The sequence below is a fragment of the Suncus etruscus genome, chromosome 1 (genome assembly GCF_024139225.1).
Source record: "Suncus etruscus isolate mSunEtr1 chromosome 1, mSunEtr1.pri.cur, whole genome shotgun sequence".
In the NCBI taxonomy this organism is placed as follows: domain Eukaryota; kingdom Metazoa; phylum Chordata; class Mammalia; order Eulipotyphla; family Soricidae; genus Suncus; species Suncus etruscus.
This window is the reverse complement of record NC_064848.1, coordinates 120,940,531-120,964,442: the sequence shown is the minus strand read 5'-3', so window position 1 is coordinate 120,964,442 and position 23,912 is coordinate 120,940,531. Positions and strand designations below refer to the sequence as shown.

The 23,912-nt window shown below is 36.1% G+C and overlaps 1 protein-coding gene across 1 annotated transcript in view; it reads left to right on the top strand.

The window, feature by feature from the left end:
- Nucleotides 1-23,912, top strand: part of DOCK4 (dedicator of cytokinesis 4) — a 530,301-nt gene that overhangs the window by 219,710 nt on the left and 286,679 nt on the right. Inside the window, exons 3-6 of the mRNA XM_049782931.1 lie at nt 968-1,008; nt 4,803-4,858; nt 10,567-10,663; nt 20,616-20,764. Of these exons, the coding sequence (XP_049638888.1) occupies nt 968-1,008; nt 4,803-4,858; nt 10,567-10,663; nt 20,616-20,764 (343 nt within the window). The remainder of the gene's footprint in view (nt 1-967; nt 1,009-4,802; nt 4,859-10,566; nt 10,664-20,615; nt 20,765-23,912) is intronic.

The window sequence follows — 23,912 nt, the reverse complement described above, 5'->3', positions numbered from 1 at the left end:
GGACCATATGGGGTGCCGGGATTTGAACCGATGACCTCCTGCATGAAAGGCAAACACCTTACCTCCATGCTATCTCTCCGGCCCCAAATTATGTTCTCTTTAAAGAATACTATTGTAAAATTCAGAATTGCTTGAGGATAAGGCAAAGCCATTATTATTAAAAATAATAATATGAAGTTAGGTATTAGAAAATTTGCTGATTAGTTCTTTAGAGAATTAGACCTAACTTCACTTTTCTTGTGCTATTAGGTTGGTCGTAATATAAGATAATGAGTTGAAAGATATGCAGACCTTTTTCTTGTTTACTAGCTAACCATTGCTAGAGTCTGGGAATTTAAGAAATTATCAATTGTGCAAATCTTGAATTTCCCTGAGATTTTAGAGTATAGATGATAGGATTTTATATTCAAAGAGGATTGAATATTTCAAAGTTTTTTATATTAAATTTTATATGTATTCAATAAGGTAAATTAACTTGCCTGAAATTGAATGACTAAGAAGTAGAAGTAGCACAACTAGAATTTAAGCCTGGGGGCCGGGCGGTGGCACTAATGGTAAGGTGCCTGCCTTGCCTGCGCTAGCCTCGGACGGACCGCGGTTCGATCCCCCGGTGTCCCATATGGTCCCCCAAGCCAGGAGCGACTTCTGAGCGCATAGCCAGGAGTAACCCCTGAGCATCAACGGGTGTGGCCCAAAAACCAAAAAAAAAAAAAAAAAGAATTTAAGCCTGATGCTCTGATTCTGATGTATATTTTTATCATGAACATTTCTATTTTAATGTAAACCTCCAATATAATAACCAGTAGTTAAACTATAATTCATCTTGATAACAACCTCACAAATATTCACTTTGAATATTTATATGTAGGGTAAACATTTGTCAACAAAGAACAGATTTGTATTAAATTCTTTTCTTTAAATATTATAATGAGTTTTGTAAAATATGACTATCGTTATTTCTCCACAGGCTGGTACAGAGGATTTGCCTTAAAAAACCCAAATATCAAGGTAAAAATTACTACTTCAAGCTAATTAGGGGTGCCAAAATAAATTTATTAATTATACAGTTATAATTACAGCTGGGATTCTTAGCTGAAATATGCAATGACTACAGATTTTCATAGTTTTATAGATTTCTTTGATCTTCTATTATCATTGAAACATGCTGTTTAAATGAGATTTATATATAGCTTTGGAAATTAATGCTGTTGACATTATTGTTTTTATATTTGGAGCTGAGCCACACCTAGTGATGCTCAGAGGTTACTCCTGGTTACAGTTCGGATTCACTCCTAGTGGTGCTCAGTGACTATATGGTTTGCCGCAGATCAAATCCATATTGCCCACATGAAAGGCAAATGCCCTACCTGCTATACTATATTGCTTGTGCCCTTGAGGTGCCTTTTGTACTCTCTTTATGGAATACCTTTTTGAAATACTGTTTTTATAGACATCAGAGTTAAAATTTAGATAGAGAAATCATATTCCAAATATTTGTGGGAGAAGCAGACTTATTTTAAGAGTCTGTTTTGAGTCTTGGATTTAATGTGCTGAAATGTTAGGTCACCATATCATAAAGATCCTATCTTTCTAGACAGAAACTTCGTCTTAATATCATGTATATATTTATATAAATTTTCAGGAATTACAGTATGATGTAATATTTTGCTTTATATTTCATAAGTATAGTTTATAATTTGACAGTTAATATATGTTTTTATGAATTAAAATGTTTATTTAATTAAATTAACTTTAATATGTAGTTACTGATAGTTGTGTTTTAGATATATAATTTTGTTTTGTTTTGTTTTTGGGTCACATCTGGTGACGCTCAGGGGTTACTCCTGGCTTTGTGCTCAGAAATTGCCTCTGGCAGGCTCATGGGACCATATTGGATGCTGGGAATCAGACCACGGTTGGTCCAGTTTGGCTGCATGCAAGGCAAATGCCCTACTGCTGTGCTATCTCTCTGGCCCCTGGGCATACAATATTTTGACACCAATACCACCTCTAGTGTCAATTTCACCCCACAAGCATTCTTATATTGTCATCCCCCTCTTTCCAACTTGACAGGCACATTTCAAATATCTTTGGCCATAGTTTAGATCTCATGTTTTTTGTGATGTTGAGACTATGCTTTGGATATAAGCTATATGATTCAAACATGTTACCAGTATTTCTATACCCCTGACCCCCTTTCTACCCCATTACTTTCTTTTTCTTTTTTATTCTTTTGTTTTTACTTTTGGGTCACACCCAGCAGTGCTCAGCAGCAGTGTTCAGCGGTTACTCCTGGCTCTGCACTCAGAAATCATTCTGGTGGAATTCATGGGACCATATAGGATACAGGATTTGAATCTAGGTTGGCTTTCTACATGGCAAAAATTTTATATGCTGTACTGTTGCTCCAGCTCCCGCTTCCATTTTTCATCTTTCTTTTCCTGATAATTTATTTCCTTTTCTCCCTTTTTCTTCTTTTTAACTTTGGTTTTTTGGGTTTTGGGTTTTGGGTAACACCCGACAGCGCTCAGGGGTTCCTCCTGGCTCTCCTGACAGGCTCTGGGGACCATATGGGATGCCGGGATTCAAACCACCGTCCTTCTGCATGCAAGGCAAATACGCTACCTCCATGCTATCTCTCCAGCCACTTTCTTCCCTTTTTCTACCTATACTCTAGGGGTCAAGGTTGATCTAAGTATCCCCCTTTACTACTTTTATCCACTTATTCTAAATATTACAGGGTATCTATGTTTTTTTACTTTATTCTTCTCTCCCCAGTTTTTACTATACCTTTGTATCCTCTAAATATCTTCATATATGCTATGTTATTTTTTGGTTTAATTCTGACTTTCTTAGGACTATAGATAAAAAGAATATTTTATTTATTATTTCAGGATTATAAGTAATTGAACTTTTTTGCCTGCCTTTTTGCTTAAATAAACCTTTTCTGAATCATCCAACTGAGTTTAATTAATTAAATTTATCACAGGTCATTTAAAAAGAGAACCTGATGGACAAAAGCATAGATAAATTCATTTTTTAAAATTTTTCTCTCATTTAATATTATTATTTTTGGTCATCTACAAAGCATTGCAAATGTAGTTTTAGTGTTTAATTTATTAGATTTTATTTGAGAAAAATATCTAATGTGATTTGTTAAGTCACTCTTCTAATAAGCTGCTATTATGATTTTTCCTCTTTTATTATAATGGCCTTCTGTAATTCATATCATAGAGAAGTAAACTTAAATTTTTGGAAAAAGGTTTTTTTCAACCTATATTTCCACTTATCGTTGTATGTACAGAATTTTTTATTAAATTTTAGGTTATTCTTCAATCCACTCTATTAATAACATATTCAGATGATTTTAATTTCCTAAATCTTTAATTGAATTTATTATTTAATTATTCATGAAAAATAATTCTTAGGATATTGTTATTTAGTAGACAGTAAAATTGATGCAATTTTTTTGTTTTTGTTTTCTGAGGTCACACCTGGCAGTGCTCAGGGGTTACTCCTGGCTCTATGCTCAGAAATCGCTCCTGGCAGCCTCAGGGGATCATATGGGATGCCTGGATTCAAACCGCCATCCTTCTGCATGCAAGGCAAACACCCTAACTCCATGCTATTTCTCCAACCCCTCAAGCAAATTTTTTGATGGGGTACACTCCACAGCCCTTAGGGGTTACTCCTGGCTCTGCACTCAGATATCATTCCTGGAAGGCTTAGGAGAACATATGGGATAGCAGGGATCAAACCTGAGTCCTTGAGGGCCTGCGTTTGAAAGACAAATGCCCTATTGCTGTGCTATCACTCCGGCCCAGATGCAAATTTTTTAATTTTTCTTTCAGTTTCCTATTAACAATAAAGAACACATTTCTTGCCCTATCCTTTATCTACAATAATGAGACTTTAGCTTGGACTCCACTTTTTGCTTAAATTTGTTCTCTAAGAATGATAACCTTATGATTAATTATACTGGTGTCATCAGAAATCTTCTTGGACTTAGGATATTCAGATTTTACCCCAATTCACCAGGGTATTTTTTAGTGTAAAATTTAAACTAGGTATATGACTTTTTTGTAGAAAAGTAAAAGAAAAACCCAAAAAATTTCCTTTAAAAGGCAATTTAATAGTAAAAAAAAAAATCACTCAATCTGTTTTCTGTATAAAAGTCTTAGAATTTAAAAATGTTTCCTGTACCATAACATATATTTTTTGGATTAAGATTTCATTTTTGGGGGCTGGAGAGATAGCATGGAGGTAAGGCCTTTGCCTTTCATGCTGAAGGTTATTGGTTCGAATCCTGGCATCCCATATGGTCCCCCAAGCCTGCCAGGAGCGAGTTCTGAGCATAGAGCCAGGAATAACCCCGAGCGCTGCTAGGTGTGACCCCAAAACAACAAAACAAAAAGTTCAAAAAAAAAAAAAAGTTTTTTTTTTTGGGTCACACCCGGCAGTGCTCAGGGGTTACTGTTTGCTCAGAAATAGCTCCTGGCAGGCACGGGGGACCATATGGGACACCGGGATTTGAACCAACCACCTTTGGTCCTGGATCAGCTGCTTGCAAGGCAAATGCTGCTGTGCAATCCCTCCGGGCCCCAAGATTTAATTTTTAATATTTATTTTAGTGTATATCTTAATTCACAAACATAATGTGAATCATAATATTTGAAGATACTTTCTAAAGTACAATAGAGTGCAGTAGATGATTTTCCCTATCCTTGGTATTATTATAATATGTGACTGCTTCATATACGTATGCCTTCACAGCACCATGACCTTTATGTTTTCTTTTCCAGGGTATATTTCCTTCTAGCTTCGTTCACTTAAAAAATGCCTGTGTAAAGAACAAAGGGTAAGAAATGAATGTTATTAATAATTGGAGAATTTTTGCAGAATAATTGTTTACTGTAGAGTATGAAAAACTTAGTAATTATTTTGAAACATGAGTCAAAGCTCATGATGCTATTGTCTGTATTTGAAAAAGATGTATCATTCCAGGTAGTGAGTGGGAAGAATGAAAGAACCTTGTCTGTGTGTGTTGTGTATCTATATGAACTAAGTTGCTGGAGGGCTCTCATTGCCCAGAAGTCATAACTAGCCTAACCTGAAGCAAAGGAGCTGCTTCTTTTGGATTCCCAGCTAGTTAAGGAAGAATGGCAGCCAGACTTACCAAATACCAAAAAAAAACATTTTTTATTTTATATTAGGGCCACTCTCAGCAATACTTAGGATTTACTCCTGGCTCTGCACCCAGGAAACCATATTGGATGTCAGGATATAACATGGGTCAGCTGCTTGTCAGACAAGCACCCCAACTGCTAACTTATTGCTCCAATCCTTTGATTTTTTTAATAGGGAATAATAAAACCATATCCCATGGAACCAACTTAAAAGCTTATTCAACTCTTTATAGAACATCACTTCTATGGCACATTTTTTCACTAATCTTATAAGTACCTGATAAGTACTAATCTTATAAGTATCTTATAAGTACCTGATATTTTTCATACTTTTAAATATAAAGCTTTAAAAATAACTTTTCTAATCTGCTTCCCAAAGCACTTGAATTAGCTATCTTGATAATAAATTATTCCAAAATAATAACACAGTATGAGACAGTAGAATTGCTTGGTTAACCTTTAACTGTTCACAGTGTAAATGAACCATAAATCTGTATCCAGATGTTTGGCACCATGTCACAAGGAATATGCAGTACATTATTGAATAATGTTCACTTTAGAGATTAAAGGAAGGGATTCAGAAGATCATAGACATGACTGAAAGGGTTGAGCATATTCATTGCATGTTGCAATACCAATTTCCATCTTCAGCACTGCATGGTTCCCTCTGAGACAAACAAAAATGATCCAGAATTATTCATAGAAATTACATTTTTCCTCAATAGCAAAACCTAATATTTTACTGGAACTATTAAAGATCAGATGATGATGATTATGATGATGATTGGGTTCTCATAACTTACACCTGGCAGACCTTAGGGAACCTTACGTGGTGCTAGGAATCAAACCCAGTTTGTATGCAAAGTCCACTGTATTATCTCTAACACTCTTTTTAAAAGCACAATAAAAGGTTATCTTCAAATTTGAATGTTACCAAAAAGGTTCTGAGAATGCTATTCATTTGGATAATTATTTTGTTTATCGAGGTATCATACATTAAAACACTTGGAAGTTTAAGCAATAACATTGTAAACCAATTTGTCCTCCTTTCTTTCCCTCCAGGGTCACCTTTTTCTGCCCAAACCCACCTTTCCTTCTTCCTATCTTTCTAGTAACCAAGCATTAGTTGATCTTATATCCCAAAATTGGTTTTTTTTTGTTGTTGTTTTTTACAGTTTAAATTAGTGCATGTTCTTGTTTTTCCTATATATCACTTAGGAGTAAAATATTTTAGTGCTGTCTTTCTTTCATTGACCTATTTCATTAGACATAAATATTTTCAAGGTCTGTCCAAGTTTTTTCAAATGGTAATATTTCATCTATATTGTGGAATAATATTTCATTTTTTATAAACACTAATGGTTCACACTTCAGTCAGTTATCCTTTTGATTTTTTCTAGTTATTAGCTATTCTAAATCATGCTACAGAAAATATGGAAGTTTACTTAGCTCTTTGAATATGTTTTATGCATTTCAGAGTAAAAATCCAGAATTTAGACAGCTAAATTTTATGGAATTTATATTTAAAACAGTTTAAGGAGCTGCATACTATTTTCCATAATGGTTGGATCAATTTGCTTTAGTTATAGTAGGTTTTTAGTTACAGTAGGTTTAGTTATAGTAGTTTCTTTTTGTCTTTGAGATTATAAGTATTCTAATAGATATTTGTGAGCTGATATCCAAATAAATGATCTTGAATCCTCTTTTATAGAGTATTGGATATTAGTTCAGTGAAATTACTTTTGCAAGTGACTAAAAGTTTATGGCATAAATTAAGTGTCCCTTACATTTCTAGAACTAAAACTTAGAAGAACCTAGAAATATTATATCTTACATATCAATATCTTAGGCAATATTATTAATAGTAATTAATGTTTAGACAGATTAAAAGTTTAATAGTTCTAATGCTAATAACTGACACTGCTTTCACTCTTCTGTTTGTTTGTGGGCTGCACCTGCTGGACTCAAGGTTAATTTCTGGTGAGGCTCAGGATACCATATGAGGTGTCAGAGATCTAACCGAGGTCATCAGTGTACAAGGCAAACACCCTACCTTCTGTACTATCTTTCACCTTTATCTTGAACTACTGTTACTTTTTATTTGTTTATTTTTGGACCTTCCAAGTTGTGATTGGATTATCTAGGACCACTGCTGGCCATTTTCTTCTAATCAGCCTAAACTTTAAAGTTTACATACTAAGTTTAGATTATAGTTCGAATATAGTTTAGAATATAGTTTGGGTACTAGGGCTTGAGAATGTGGTTTTGCCTATATTGTATCAGGGACCACTAACACTACTCTGGAAGTGGTTGGGGCATTCAGGGATTCAACAAGTGATGCTCAAAAGGACACAAAGCATTGGAACCAAGGTGGGAATATGCATCACATTCACCCTAATCCCTGAAATATTCCCATGCTCCTCCTTTCAATCTTAATAATTGGGTTTCCTGGGCTAAAGAAGAAGTATAAAGGCTAAGGCACTCTCTTTGCATATGAATGCAGCTGTGACTATCCTGTGGTCCCCAAAACGCTCCAGGTATGATTCCTGAGCATAGAACCGAGCCAGATGCTCTAACACACACACACACACACACACACACACACACACACACACACACACAATGCCATTAAGGAATAAACACACACAGAAACACAAAAGCACATGCTGACACGCTGGATGCCATTCAGAAATGTATATAAACACTCTTCTCTCTCTCTCTGTCTCTTTCTCTCTACCCTCTCACCTATTCAGGAATGTTCAGAAGTTAATCAGGCAGTTACTTCTCTTTTGGGGGATTTTCCCACATGGCTAGATTTGTACTGCTCAGCTCCCTTGAGGTAAATGAGAAGACACTCCACAAAATATCAAAATATCAGACCCTTATTAATTCTCTTGGTCTGCCCCTTTTGCCCTAGTGAGCAGTAAATGGCAATGTGGAATCTCATGTTTTCTGTCCTATTCATTCAGATGTCTGCTAGTCAGATACAACCAGCTAGTCCTCTTTATTCTCTTTGTCCTAAACTCAACCCTCCCCTTAGCTCGAATTTTACATTCACCAAGCAAGGGAAATAGAATGTGAGCAAAGATGATGGTCATTCAGCATATCTCCCCCTAGTGAAAGTGATATTTTATTTGTTTGTTTCTTTTCTGGTTTGGGGCCCTCCCTGGTTCTGCTCAGGTGCTACTTCTGGCTCTGCACTCAGGAATCACTCCTGGTGGTATTTGGGGGACCATGTGAGATGTTGGTGATCAAATCCAAATTTGCTGTGTGCCCCCTATACTATCTCTTCAACCCCAAAGTGATACCTCTTAAAGCAAATTGAACTGGGCACTTATCATGAACATTATTATTAACATAAGTACCTTCTCTTGTTTATTCATTTTTTTTACTCCTATGAAGAACCAGGCACATGGCCCTCTATTTTTATAAATAAGTAGATAAATGTGTAAAGGATGTGTAAAAATTGTTTGAGAAAGTTTGAGATTTGGTTGTTCTTTATTGAACATTAAACAGCATCACTTAGGGATAGAACCAAGATTTTGATTTCTAAATTGAGGAATTATTACAATTGCTTGGGACTCTGTTCTCAGACTATTAATTGGAAGGAAAATTCAGTTTAAACATGTTTATGAATGCTTTCTCAGAGAGGAAAGTTGTTGGGGTTTTGGCATCTCTTATTTGAACTAGTAGACTGTTGGTCCACTAGCATGACGTAATTGCAAAGTATATTTCAGAATAATGGAGAAAAATATAATTTCAGGGGTGTTTCTTAAAAATTTACATTTTGTTTAAACAAATTCCAAATCACCTTCTTAAAGACCCAATTACTTTTTATATTATGTTCATGGTCTACAGCTACCTGTGGGTCTCTAGACCAGTATTTTAATGAGGTCCTTAAATTAAATCATAGTTTGCAAACAAACTAGCCATTTCTGTATTGTTTAATTACTACTCAGAGATTATGTTACTTCTCTTTTATGCATTTTAAAATGTTAAGTATTTACATTTTCCTAGGAATTCATAATTCCTCTTTGACCTTGTATCAAATCATTTTATATAATATTTGCCCTCAAATATTTATAATTAGATGTACAACAGCTGCTTTAAAAACAAATTGAATGTACTGTCAGCTGAAAATATAGGAAGACAAAAATCTATGTCATAGTATATACATTACTATTTTATTTCTACTTTTAAATCCTAGTTTTATATTAGGGCTGTGCGTTAGCTCTAGAAAGAAGAAATATATTCTCAAAGGAAGTATTGTTACAGCATTATGAAATGAGGAGATGCAGCCTTCATAAAGAATTAAAGGGAAGATTTTAGAAACTATAGTTTCTGTCAAGAAGACAAAGCACAATTTTATACACTTTGGACAAATATTAGAAAAGAACTGTAGAACAGTTATTAGCCTCATGCTAAAAAGTAATTTTCTTGGTCTTAAGTCTCTACTATTTGTTATAATGGTTGTTTTTTTAAATATGTACATACTTGGATAAAGAAAATAGTTCCCATCCATATAATTAGGAGAAATCTTTTGAGAAAGTATAATAATAATTAGTCATTTTAGTCATTTTAAACTTGCATATAAACTGAAAGAATTCACAAAAGAAATTCAAGATGGAGAAAAATGTTCTTCTCTGTTGAGTTTAGATTCTATGATTCCCATTTTCTTATGTATCTTCTCAAATAGTTACAGGTGATGCTTTTTTTAAATATAGTTTTTTCACTTTTAAAGATGAAATAGAAAGAATATATTATTCCAATTATAAACATTTTAATTATCTGTGAAGCAAGTGTTCAGTTCCTAATAGTTTCTTTGATGTATAACATTACTAATAGTACTAATGATTTTACAGGGCATCATTTGCAAATAATTAAAATGAAATGTTAATGAAGTAAAATGAATATTTAATCAGTCTTTCAATATCTAGTTATTTATGGCACTGAATTTGGATGTTGACAGTTGTGATACTGCAGTCATTGAGCAAATTTGTCATTCTCTTTAAGTCCTGTAGCCTTAGTGCTTACATGCACAGTCACTTATCAGTTCATGTAAGCTTCATGACCTCATGTTACATGAGGACTTTTGTTCTCAGAGAAGTTAAATGAGTTGACTCTTAGTGGTCATATTGTGGCTAGAGCAGAATTTTCGTAATTGTTGCTTCTCTATTATAACCCCAATTTGATCTGGATGATGATACTGACCTAACCAACATTCTTTGTAGTGCTTTATTATTAAAAAAAAAAAAGAACCTACTGTTTGCAGAATCAAAAAATAACTAGGTTGCCTCCTTTCCAAGTTTACTTTTAAAGTACTTAAAAGAAAACATGATATTTGCATATCAACCTTGTTTTCCTGTTTTTAATTTCACAGACAATTTGAAATGGTTATTCCCACTGAAGATTCTGTTATCACAGAAATGACATCAACACTAAGAGACTGGGGAACCATGTGGAAACAACTCTATGTGGTAACTAACTTTTTTTTTTTTGGTAACTAACTTTTTCATGACATTTTTCAGAGTGAGAATTGGAATTGATTTAAGTATTAAAACAAGATACTTGAAGACACAGAACTTTACAAGGCAGTCATATGATCCCTGTTTCCATTCAGTATGGCTTCTTTTTCAATGCTGTAGTAATATGAAAGTGATTTTTTGATATCTAATCAACTGAGGTTAGGTTTTATGAAAATTTTAACTTTCAAAAAATTAATTTTATATGCAGGTTTGGTTTAGTATTGGTGGTATTTTGTTATTTATTATTAATTCTTTCTAATTAATTTTGTTATATTAAAAATTATAAACTACTTAGCCAGAATCACAAAGAATATAAATATGTGATAATAAAGTGATTTTTTTTCAAAATATAAAATATGGTCTCACTAGGGTATAGATTTGATATATAGGTAAGACAGATAAGTAAACTTATCTGTTACATGCTCATTTACTCATCAATTGAGAAATTACTATATTGCAAACTTTGTGCAAAGTACTTTATCTCTTTTAAATTTTGGGTCCAGTCAAGAAAATTATGACTTGTAGGAACCAGAGAGATAGCACAGAGGTAGGGCATTAGCTTTGCAATGGTGGTTCGAATCCTGGCATCCCATATGGTCCCCAGGTTTGCCAGGCACGCTTACTGAGCACAGAGCCAGGAGTAACCTCTGAGCGCCACCAGGTGTGGCCCCAAAACCAAAAACCAAAAAAAAAAAGAAAAAGAAAAGAAAGAAAAAAAATAAGAAAATTATGACTTGTGATCACCCAGCTTACAAATTACGAAAAAGTTGCAGAAAAATGGTTAAGTTTTTTTCTAAATCAAGTGGATGAGCTGGGACTCTGATCTAAGTTTGCGATGAATTACATTTATGTGGAAATTTGAGGGTAGAAACTTTTCAGGGAAGAGGAATGTTACTCTCCTTTAATAATATGAAGGATTGGAGCCAAAGTAACACAACAGCTGGGCAGGCAGTTGACTTCACGTGGCTGACCCAGGTTCGATTCCCCACATCCTGTATACTCTCCCAACAGGAGTGATTTTTGAGCACAGAGCCAGGAGTAACCCCTGAGTACTACCAGATGTGGCCTCAAAATAACCAACAAAAATAAATGAGGGCTGGAGCAGTGGCACAAACGGTAGGGTGTTTGCCTTGCAAGTGGTAACCTAGGACAGACTGCAGTTTGATCCCCTGGGCATTCCATATGGTTCCCCAAGCCAGGAGTGATTTCAGAGCGCATAGCCAGGAGTAACCCCTGAGTATCACCAGATGTGGCTCGAAAACTTAAAAAAAAAAATCAAAATATGTGAAGGGTGTATTCAAAATGCCAAAATAAACTTCGCATACTGTAACAATTTTAAGTAATCTATCCAAGAGAATGTTGAAATTAGTTAGAGACATTGAAATAGAATGATAGTTTTTAGTATTTATCATTTAATTAATTTTTATTTAAAGAACCGTGATTTATAAGGCTACTGAGTTTTAGGTTGAAAATTTCATTTTTCAATACCAGTACCACTCCCAGAGTCAACTTCCATCAATAGTGTTCTCATACTCTGTCATCTCCTACTCCCCCACCCTCCAATGTCCCTCCACCCTCTACCTGCCAACTTGACAGGCACATTACAAAGTTTGCTGATAGCAGCTTAGATCTTAGTGTTTTCAATGTGATCTTAGAACACAATGTTTTCTTAGTTTTCAGTGTGGTTAAGTCTGTGCTTTGGATATATAGCTATACCACTCTCCCATATCACTTAATATAACTGAAGCCTCATTAATTCCCCTAAGAAAATGGAGTTTGGGGACAAATTCTAAGTTTACTGAGGACTTTCCATACCATTTTTTTTAACAGTTGAACATTTTCACCAGCAGTGGGTAAAAGTTCCTTTCTCACCATATCACTGGCAGAATTTATTCTGAATATTTTTATTTGATATGAGCTATTTTTACTGGTGTGAGATGATATCTCATTGCTGCTTTGATTTGGATTTTCCTAATGAAAAGCAATGCTAAGCATTTTTTCATGTGCCTATTTGAAAAAATGCTTGTTTTCTCTGAGAAGTGACTTTCCATTTCCTCTCCCCACATTTTTTTTTTTTTTTTTGGTTTTTGGGCCATACCCAGTGATGCTCAGGGGTTTCTCCAGAAATACACTCAGAAATCATTCCTAGTTTGGGGGACCATATGGGACTCCTTGGATCGAACCACGGTTCATCCCGGATCAGCATGTGCAAGGCAAATGCCCTACTGCTGCACTATTGCTCTGACCCCCTTTGCTTTTAGATAGGGTTTTTGTATTTTTTTATTGGTCTTTGTGAGAACTTTATATATATCTTGGATATTAAAACCTTTATCTAATGTGCTAAATGCAAATATTATTCTATTCTGTTAGCAATTTTTAGTTTTAGCCTGTTTTTCTTTTGCTATGCAGAGACTCTTTAATTGATGTAATTCTGTTCGAATTTTTGTTGTTGTTGTTGTTGCTTTTGCTATAAGTATCAGATCATTGAAGATGTCTTTAAGGTCCAAGTCTTGGAGCATTCTACTTATATTTTCCTAAGCGTATTCTGTAGTTTCTAGCCTTTGATCAAAGTTTTTGTTTATGTTTTTCTTTTGGTTTTGGAGCTACATCCGGCAGCACTCAGGGGTTGCTCCTGGCTCTGTGCTCAGAAATCACTCCTGGCAAGCTCAGGGGACCATATGGGATGCTGGGAATTGAGACCAGATCTGTTTTGGGTCTACTACATGCAAAGCAAACGCCCCACTGCTGTGCTATCTCTCAGGCCCCTGATCAAGATTTTGATCCACTTTGATTGACCTTTGTAAAAGGTATAAAATATGGATCAAGCTTTAATGCCTCAGTTTTCCCAGCACCATTTGTTAATGAGGATATTTTTACTCTATTTCATGTTTCAACTCCTTTACCAAAAATTGACTGTCCATTATATGTCGTGTTAAGAATGGCTGTTTTATTGTCATATATAAAATATAATAGGTTCTTTCATTACAGCAAGAAAACACTTAGAAATGTTGGGTTTCTCTAACCATGCCTTCCCTGAATTAAGGTTTTAAGACTAGCTACAAAAACAACAAAACAATCATTTTTTTCTTTTTTGGAGGGTGGGGACACACTTATAAGACTTGTGCTTCTTTGTGTGTGTGTGTGTTTCTTGTTTTGGGGCCACACCTGGTGACACCCAGAGGTTACTCCTGGCTATGCACTCAGAAATCCCTTCTGACTTTGGGGGGCTATATGGGACACTGAGGATCAAAGCTGGTACCTTTTGCATTAGCCATGTGCAAGGCAAAAACCCTTCCACTGCGCTATCACTCCGGTCTTTCCTTCTTTCTTTTTTTTTTTTAATAATATCTTTATTTAAACACTAAGATTACAAACATGTTTGTAGTTGGTTTTAAGTTATAAAAAAGAACACCCCCCCTTCACCAGTGCAACTTTTCCACCACCAATGTCCCCAACATTCCTCTTCTGTCACCTCCTGCCTGTACTCAAGACAGGAATTCTACTTTTCACACTCACTACATTGTCATGTTAGTTGTTAGTGTAGGTATTTCTCTAACTGCACCCACCATTCTTTGTGGTAAGTTTTATATTGTGAGCCAGTCCTTCCAGCCCTCATCTCTATTGTCTCTGCATATTATTACAATACTATCTTTTATTTTTCTTAAAATCTATAGATGAGTGAGATTCTGTGTCTATCTCTTTCCCCTTAACTTATTTCACTAAGCATAATAGTTTCCAGGTCCATCCATGTATAGGAAAATAACATGACTTCCATTTTTCCTGACAGCTGCTTTGTATTCCATTGTATATGTATATACATGTATATTCTGTTGTATATATACCATGGTTTATTTAGCAACTCACCTGTTGTCAGGCATCTGGGTTGTTGCCAGATTCTGGCTATTGTAAATAGCGCTGCAATAAATATAGCTGTGCAGAAGGTATTTACTAATATACTAACGTATACTAAATACTTATAGTACTTAGTCTTTATTCCTGATTCTGTGTTCCAGAATCACTCTTGGTGGAGAGCAAGGAGCCATATGTGGCACCAGACCTAAAACCTAGGTTGGGTTCTGCAAGTTGAGTGTCTTGTTTTTTGTTGTATCTACCCAGCCCCTGAAGACAATCTCAGATGGAAGTCCAGATTTTCAGCTTTTCTAGAATGAAGTAAATGCAAAGTCAAGCTAATTGAACCCAAGGGTCTCTGCTAGGAGTTACAAAAGAAATACAAATGTCCTTTTAATATTTTAAAAAATTCTGTCATGCAGAATATAAAAGTTATTTCACTTTATATAATGGTGTACTTTACATTACCACGGAAAACAAAGCTATTTAAAATGTTTAGATGATTGCATCCTAAATACCTAACATAGAAGTTATAAAATAATAGCAGTAAATGTTGCCTATTTGTTAAGCTAAAGCACCAGCACTTTCTTTTCATGTAGCTCTTTTTGGGAACAAAGTTGAACTTCCTCCTGATTCTGCCTTGTCTAGACATTTTCATCTGCTTTAAGATTATTTTGAGAAGATACTGCTCATTTGTATTTGTATTGTAAGCTTTCAGAGTAATCTCTCCACTTCCTAGTGTTCTGGGCTATGGAGCCAGAGAGGGAATTATTTGAAAATTTCTCTATATACTAGAATGGTCATTACTTGTTTTAGGAATAAATATATGCATTTTTAATATTTTATAAAGAATGAACCAGACTAGGCTATATTGAATCTTGTTTTTTCTTCCTGATGTAATCTCTTAGTACCAAATGTGATGGTTCAAGTTCATGATACTTAGTGTAGTAGATTACTGTTCAAGTTTATTTTCAACCATTTAAATTCATTTTCTAGAATATATCTGATGAGAACAATATCTTATACACTGGAAGTAATATATAAGATTTTCATTGCAACTATCTTTAAAGAGAGAGAAAGTATGAGCCATAGCACAAGTGGTAGGGTGTTCACCTTACACCCAATAATGTAGGGCGGACCCGTGGTTCAATCCCCCGGTGTCCCATATGGTCCCCCAAGCCAGGAGTGATTTCTGGGCGCATAGCCAGGAGTAACCTCTGAGTGTCACCGGGTTTGGCCCAAAAACCAAAAAAAAAAAAAAGTATATAGAAAGTACTTGGTAGACATTTGAGAAATGCTAACTGGGGCCAGAATGATAGCACAACTGTAGGCATTTACCTTCTACTCGGCTGACCCAGGATGTACCTGGGTTCTATCTAGGGTGTCCCATATGGTCCCCTGAGCCAGGAACAATTTCTGAGCACATAACCAGGAGTAACCCCTGAACATCAATCACTGTGTGTAGCCCAGGACAACAATGGTGGTGGGAATGCCCCTGATTCAATGTCACTATGTACCAAAAATATTATTGTGAAAGATTTTTAATATACTTTGGTCAAAATAAAAATTGAAAGTTAAAAAACATCAAGCTCTCTATAATGAGTTAACTTAAAAATAAAAAAATCGAATTTAAAAAAAGAGATATGCTAACTGTTTTGTTTATTGGTATGAATATAATTAACAGTTTTTAAAATACCACTGTGTAAAAAAAGTAATAATAATACCACAAAATATTTTAGAAAGGAATATAGCAACTTTTTTTTATTTAGTGCTTTTATGAAGACCTTTTGCTGAATATTTTATTTTATTTGTTTTTTGGGGGGGGGAGGGTCACACCCGGCAGTGTTCAGGGGTTACTCCTGGCTCTACACTCAGAAATCGCTCCTGGCAGGCACAGGGGACGATATGGGACGCCGGGATCCGAACCACTGACCTTCTGCATGCAAGGCAAACGCCTTATCTCCATGCTATTTCTCCGGCCCCTTTGCTGAATATTTTAAATGTCTTTTCGTAGTTGCTCTGTTAGGTAGTTCTGATTGTCGAATCTTTTAGTGATAATCTCTTTAGCACCCCATGCTTATGCAATAAAGTATAAGTCTAATTTTATGTCTGTTGCTCCATACTTAAATGGTAAAGCATAAATCTATGTCTGTTATTTCAAAATCTGTGCTCTTTTTTTTTAGTTTATTTTTTTACTTTTTTTTTTTTTATTGTGACTGAAGTTCATTACACAGAATTATTTACAGTACATGGTGACAATGAATGAAGGGCTTCCCCACCATCAATGTTGTCCTCCCTCCACTCCTGTTCCCAACTTGTCTCCCACATATCCCTCCTTCACCCCCCAGAATCCTAGTGTAACTGGTCTCCGCCTTACAGCTTGTTATAGGTTGGGTATCCATTCTGTTTGGTGTTCCAGTCTGGTAATTTTTTATTTACACTACATGTTCATATGACTGGTCCTGAACTTAGCCATTTTTTAAAACATTAAACTATGGTAAACCTTTTTCTATATTTCTGATATACTGTAGAAATTTTTAGATGTTTTATGTCAAGGGTTTTGTCGGAGGCACATATTTGGTGCTGTGCAGGGACACTGTGCAAGGAAAAATTCTCATCAACTCAGAAGACCATATGGGGTTCCAGATATTAAACCTGTATCAGCTCTTTGCAAGACAAGTGTCCAACCTGTTGATCTATCTGATCCAATGTCAAGTATTTGATATTATATTTGGATCTCTTCAATGTTTGATCACCACAATCAGCATCCATTTCTTTAGTTTAATTTTGTTTAGTTTCCATGTAATATTGGGCATTAAACTCAGAGTCTCATGCATGCTAGCAATGTATTCTTCGAACTTGCAAGATTTTCCCAACCCTATTATTTTTAATCCAATTTTATTTATTTATTTATTTATTTTTCATTTTTGGTTTTTGGGCTACACCCAGTGACGCTCAGGGGTTACTCCTGGCTATGTGCTCAGAAATCGCCCCTGGCTTGGGGGAATCAAATGGGATGCTGAAGGGTCGAACTGTGGTTCATCTTAGGCTAGTGTGTGCGAGGCAGATGCCTTACGCGTTGTGCCACTGCTCTGGCCCCTTAATCCAATTATAAAAGAAATATCATTTTTGCTAGTTGTCAAACCAGGTATTACTGTATTATACAAATCAAGATAAGTCCTATTAGACTGCAGGAGGGCTAGTTTTCCTGTCTCCCCTTCCCTAAAAGAAAAGGTGACCAGCTCTTTCCTTTTCCCATTTTCATTCATTTTTATACCCTGCTTCCTACTCATATCAGCATTCTCATATACAAAGACTAGAGGTTCTTATCAAAATTTTCCACTATACAGCCATAGAATGCCTTTCGTGGGTAGGTGTCTTTCACTTCTGATAACTCAAAGGGAATTGGCTTTAAGTTTTGTTGCATGAAATTTGCCTTGTTTTAGTACATTGCTTACAAATTTTTTTGACTCAAGTAGTCCTTCCCTTCTGACAACCAATTTCAAGGTTTTCTTGATTTTTCCTGATTATTCTTTTGCTTTACTTAAGTAGAATGCACTTCTAAAAATCTACCAAAGATAACTCCTCTAAGCCACATTCATGTTTTCTCCAATGGGGAGTGGCCTTATGACGTGAACACAACTATTGCTTAGATTGGAGCTTAGAGCCACTTGGAGAACATATGTGTCAAGCAGTTAGTCACAAGGGTACTGCTTCTAAGTGCCCATATGGGAATATTAGCATGAGTAAAAAGTGTGAATAAATTCAGTAGAATATTTTTGGAGTTGAAAACAGCTAAAATAATAACTTCAAGGAGGATTGGGGATGATGATATGATTCTGCTTGTTCCTTAGGCATATTTGTTTAACTTTCACAATGCATGAAAATGGCAAGTGTTGATAAGGCAGACACTTGTACACAACCTTTTTCCTCTCCCTCCCTTCTACCTTCTCAAGTAGTGCTTGGGCCCCTCACAGTGAAAGGAACAAGAAGTTTAAAGTGTATTAAAGGTGTATTAAAGACTCCATAAGTGTCTACAGGTAAGAAATATAGTTAAGAAAGTCAATATTTTTATTGGTGACTACATATATGGTGACTACAACCCTAATTCCTAGTACCTGGTACTTAAATGACAATTACTTTGGGGACAGGCCTTAGTCTTAAACTTTTAATAAAAACCTCAGAATAACTTCAGAAGATACCTTCTATGGTCTCTATTCTGCAGTTGAGAAAATGAACACATGTGTTAATGTTTTTTTCAACCAGTAGAGAAAAAATTTGGGATTCAGAGCAAAATACCTTGCCTCTCAAGTTTATCATCTTTATCACCATTTAATACTGCTCTCCTCACAAACATAATATCCCATACAACATTCTTCTAGAAATATTGTACTTTCTCTTTTTATCCGGTGAAACTTGGGAGTGGCCAATTCCAAATTTGAAGCCCAGAATTAATCTGTCTTCTTTCTACGAGGTTACCTTTCTTGATAAGTTTCAGGGTCTCAAAGCAGTCCCAGTTTGATGCTTGGAATCACCCTTAGTGGGGAACCATGAAGTGCTAGAGATGAGACCTCAATCTCTAGCAAAGCTTGCAAGCACAATAGTCCAGCAGTCTTTGAGGCATCTTTCTGGCCTGTAAAAAGACTTTTATTTTTATTATTGTTTCTGGGCCACACCTGGCGGTACTCAGGCATCACTTCTGCCTCTGTGCTCAGAAATCACTCCTGGCAGTCTTGGGCACCATATGGAATGCCAGAGATTAAACCCTATTGGCCGTGTACAAGACAGATGCCTTACCTGCTGTGCTATCATACAAAAGACCATTTTTTTAAAGATATAAATACTGACTATAAACTAGCCAAGAAAAGACCATTTTAAAAAATATAAATACTGACTATAAACTAGCAGTTAAAATTCCCTCTTTGAGGGTTGTAAAGGTATTTCAAGGGCTCAAAAGACCTTGAATATGAGGTCTGGAGTTCAACCTGTTGGCTCTCGGGCATTATTGGGGTGACTTTAGTCTCCTGCCAGACAGTGCTCTGCCAGACATATCAGCATTGCATACTTCAACTCAAGCTGGCTAGGTATGAACAGGAGTAGTCCCCAGGACACTGCTAGGGTAGCCATGCTAGGGTGGCCGACCCCCAAAAGCACATTCATGAGGGAGTTTGAGATTCTTCTATATGCCCAACCTTTGGTAGAAAGTTTAATAAAGCTTTATTATCAACATGTGACTAGAGAGTGTATAAGGAATAAGGTTCTTACCTTACATGGACCTACATGCATAGTTACATTTCAGTAACTAGTACTACCACATTGAAATGCTAAGCACCACTGTATTGGTTATAGTCCCTGCCTCCCCCAAATCAAGACAGTGACTGAAAACAGTATTTCCATTGACTTGTTGTAAACCACATGTAAATTAAGAGAAGGGGGGATAATATTGGTCAAGAATTGTTCGAGGACCAGAGAGATAGCGCAGTTGTAGGTTGTTTGCCTTGCATGCAGCCGATCCAGGACTGACAGTGGTTTGAATCCCTGCATCCCATATGGTCCCCCGAGCATGCCAGCGGCAATTTCTGAGTGCAGAGCCAGGAGTAATCCCTGAGTGCTGCAGGATATGACCCCAAACCAACCAAACAAACAAAAGAATCTTCAGGGATGAGCTCCTACTGCAGGTGAAAGTTAGGTAAACCCTTAAGGATAGTAAAGTTTAGATTAAGCTAAAGACAGAAGCTCTGAAGGGGATAAAAGCAGCCCAGTGAGCAAAGCCAGGAGTCTGGCTTGGCTTTGGTGCTGAATTGTACACAGGACACTGGATCAGATAGTTTCTGTACTGGGATGTCTGAGAGTAGGTTTCTGGTCGAGGAGAGTAGCTGTGAAACGAAGGAAAGTGTGTAGGGCAGTGATTCTGTCTGACGACCTAAGGATCATTGATTCTCATTCAGAGAATGAGACTCGAATTCTCTGATGAGAATCTGCTGATGTGGTGACAAGCACAAAGAAGGCAGACAGGACTTTACCTGGCCACCAATCTCACTATTTGTCTCTACAGAGAAATGAAGGTGATCTCTTCCACCGACTGTGGCATATCATGAATGAAATACTGGATCTGCGGCGGCAGGTGCTGGTGGGCCATCTGACCCATGACCGGATGAAGGATGTGAAGCGCCACATTACTGCCCGCCTTGACTGGGGCAATGAGTGAGTACCAGCTGTTTCTGATGATGGAGGGAAATAGCTCAGAGAGACACCAGAGGGGCCTTTTTCAGAATTCCTTTCTCAGTGAGACTATCATTTAGTGTCAACGATCTGTGAAGGGACTGAAAACCACTTCTCTTGGGGTCAAATGGACACCATGATCTGTCTACTTGTGCCTGTGTGCTTCAAAGGTTTGGATGTGCTCTCATGATGAGATGCTCCTAAGAATCAGATAGAGTTTCTACTAAAAATGTTCTTGTCTTCAAATAAACTTCATGTCTAATATGTGTGCTAAATATTTTTGTTTGGAGGGCTCCACCCAATAGAGCTTATTGGGGTTTTTTTGGGCTGTTGTTGTTGTTGTTGTTACTTTAAGTTTGGGGGCTATATCAGGCCATATTCAGGGAATACTTTTGCTCTACTCAGGAATTATGACTGGCAGTACTCTGGGATATTGGGGATGGAAACTGCACCTTAGCCAAGTGCAAGGCAAGCACCCTACCTGCTATACTAGTACTTTGGCACCTCAAGTGGTATATTTTTATTGGGATTCATTTTTTACTCCTGGTGGTTCTCAGAGGATCCTGTGATGCCAGGTTCAAACTAGGACCTATCCATGGAAAGCAAATGCTCCAGGACTTTGCCTTGTCCCTCCAGCCCTGTTTTTATGTTTATAGATTCCATTAGAAGCCATGGTAATTGGTTAGCAATGTTTATCTGAAGAGAAACACATATGTCTTCACCTTCTGGAAAAGCAATTGGTACTTACCAGAAGGTAAGGGTAGCTGAATAAATTAGGACAGTTTTATGGTGAAGGATAGAGTTGACCTTTTAATGAACTCAACGTAGCTCATACATATACTGATTTTCTTTCTTATTTCTGTTTTTGTTTGGGGGCTATTCTCAGTGGTGCTCATGAACCACTCCTAGCTCTATGCTTAGCTGTGCTTGGGTGGGTACATAGAATTCAGAAATCATTTGTTGCTGGGATGTCAAATTAGGTCTTGGCATGAAAAGCTTGTGCTCAGCCTTTTGAGCTTTTTCTGGCTCCTGAGCATCTTAGCTTTTCAGTGGTATCTAATCCCAGGCTATATGATGTTATAATACAATTTTATATTAATACATACTTATATATTTTATATATTTTTATTTATACATTTATATAATTGTTTATGAAAGTCTCAGCATAGATGAACTAGTGGGGCCTTAGATTTTTGCCAAGTATTGGACTATAAGGTAATGCTTAGCTACTTTGGAGACTTGGCGAAAAACTGTTCTGAACCGATTTATTTTATTATTTTGTATTTATGTTTAATTTTTGGACCACATCCATGACTGATGTTCAGGGGCAACACCTGTCAATGGTGTTTTTATTGGTGCTTGAGGACTTTATGGTATTGTGATCAAAACCTTAACACTCACACATATTCCAGCCCTTTGAGCCATATGCTCTGTCCTACAGAGATTGTTTTATTTGCTCGTGGCCTCCAACCAAGTGCTTATAGGGTCTCCATTGACAGTGTCTGGGGAAACTATTTGGTATTAGGGAGTGAATCTTCATCTTCTGCAAGCAAAGTGTATGCTGTCTGTTGAGCCATCTCTCAGGGCCCTTACTGAGAATTACTTTTAAAAAACATTATGACTAATTTGAAATAACAACTTTAAATAGTCAATCTAATCACTTAAACCTCTGATCTAGTTTAAAATTTTACTAATTAGGAATGTTAATATGTGGAGAAAAATTAATATAAAACTGCTTTGATTGTGTAAGTGTGTACAGATTTAATAAAGTTTCAAGAAGTCACAGTGAGCCCTCAATACTTTGTATGATCAAATCTTTCTGCCTTTCCTTTCTCCAAATCTTTTACTATTTAAAATGATATTAAAGTATTAAAATTAAGAAAAAATCAAACAGAGAAAAGGGAGAAAATATAGTATATGCACCATAAATTTGCTTCTTGTTCAATCTGGCAAACCCAATTTAAAACTAATGGATTGCTGTGTTTTCTAACCATTGTAAGTTGATTTATTGGAAGCCATTTTTATTTCCTGCCATTTTACAGATATGAGTGCATGAACTTAACTAGCACATTTTAAATCTCCATCTCACCCACTAGAATTCTGGAGTTTTCTACAGTGTAATGTGCTGCCACCATTCATTGTTTTCCAAATTGCTGGGAGAATTATTTACAATTCTTGGGGCCAAAGAAGGCACTTGACTTGCATATGGTTGACTGGCTTCAGTCCTCAGCATCCTATATAGTCCCCCAGGGATCTGCTAGGAGTGATTTCTGAGTACAGAGCCAGGAGTAAGCCCTGAGCACTGCTTTGTGTGGCAGTTCCCCAAAAGAAAAAAAAAAAAGACTAATTTTATGGGAGGAATTAAAATTAAGTGTGGATACAGTATACCATCTGTATTCATTGCATCTTGCCCTTTGAGATGAGTTAGTTCTATTTTGCATGTTTCTTTGAATTTTTACTAAATTGTATTGACTGTTGGTTTTGCTGGTCCACACGTAAAATATTGAATTGTAAATAGGAACAGAAATGGGTGAAGTTAATTTATTAAAAACAGCTTAGAAATACAGAGAAAGCAAGATGATATGTCTCAGTTTTAGTTGGGAAGATGATTAACAGAAGGAAAGAAGAAGAAAAAAAAAACACTAATTATGACCGAATCATTACTCGGTTTTGACTCACACAAGTTCTAGCTTGTACTTGGGAGAGTTATTTGGCTAAATTTAGGCTAAATTGATAAAACACTGATGCATGGAAATGAGCAATGTATTTTCTTTAGATCATTCTCAAATCCATGGCATTTCTGAGCTCTAGACTGTTCTCTGAATTTCTATAACCTATTTAAATTTGGCTTTGAGTATACAGTGTGCATTTTCCTTGTTCCTTTAAGTATAAGTTGAAATTGTATCATGTTGAATAGTGCTAATTGGAAAGGGTATCCCTGTCATTGTTTCCATTATGAGAGTAGATTAAGCTGTCCCAGAAAATAATCTGTCAGCATCTGGATCTCCTGAGGACTATAAATTAAAAATATGTTCATTCTAAAGTTGTATATAAAACTTGCAGAGTAGTAAAAAGAAACCCTCTGGATGCGGGATGTTTAGGATGAGGATGAGGAAATAATCCATCTTGT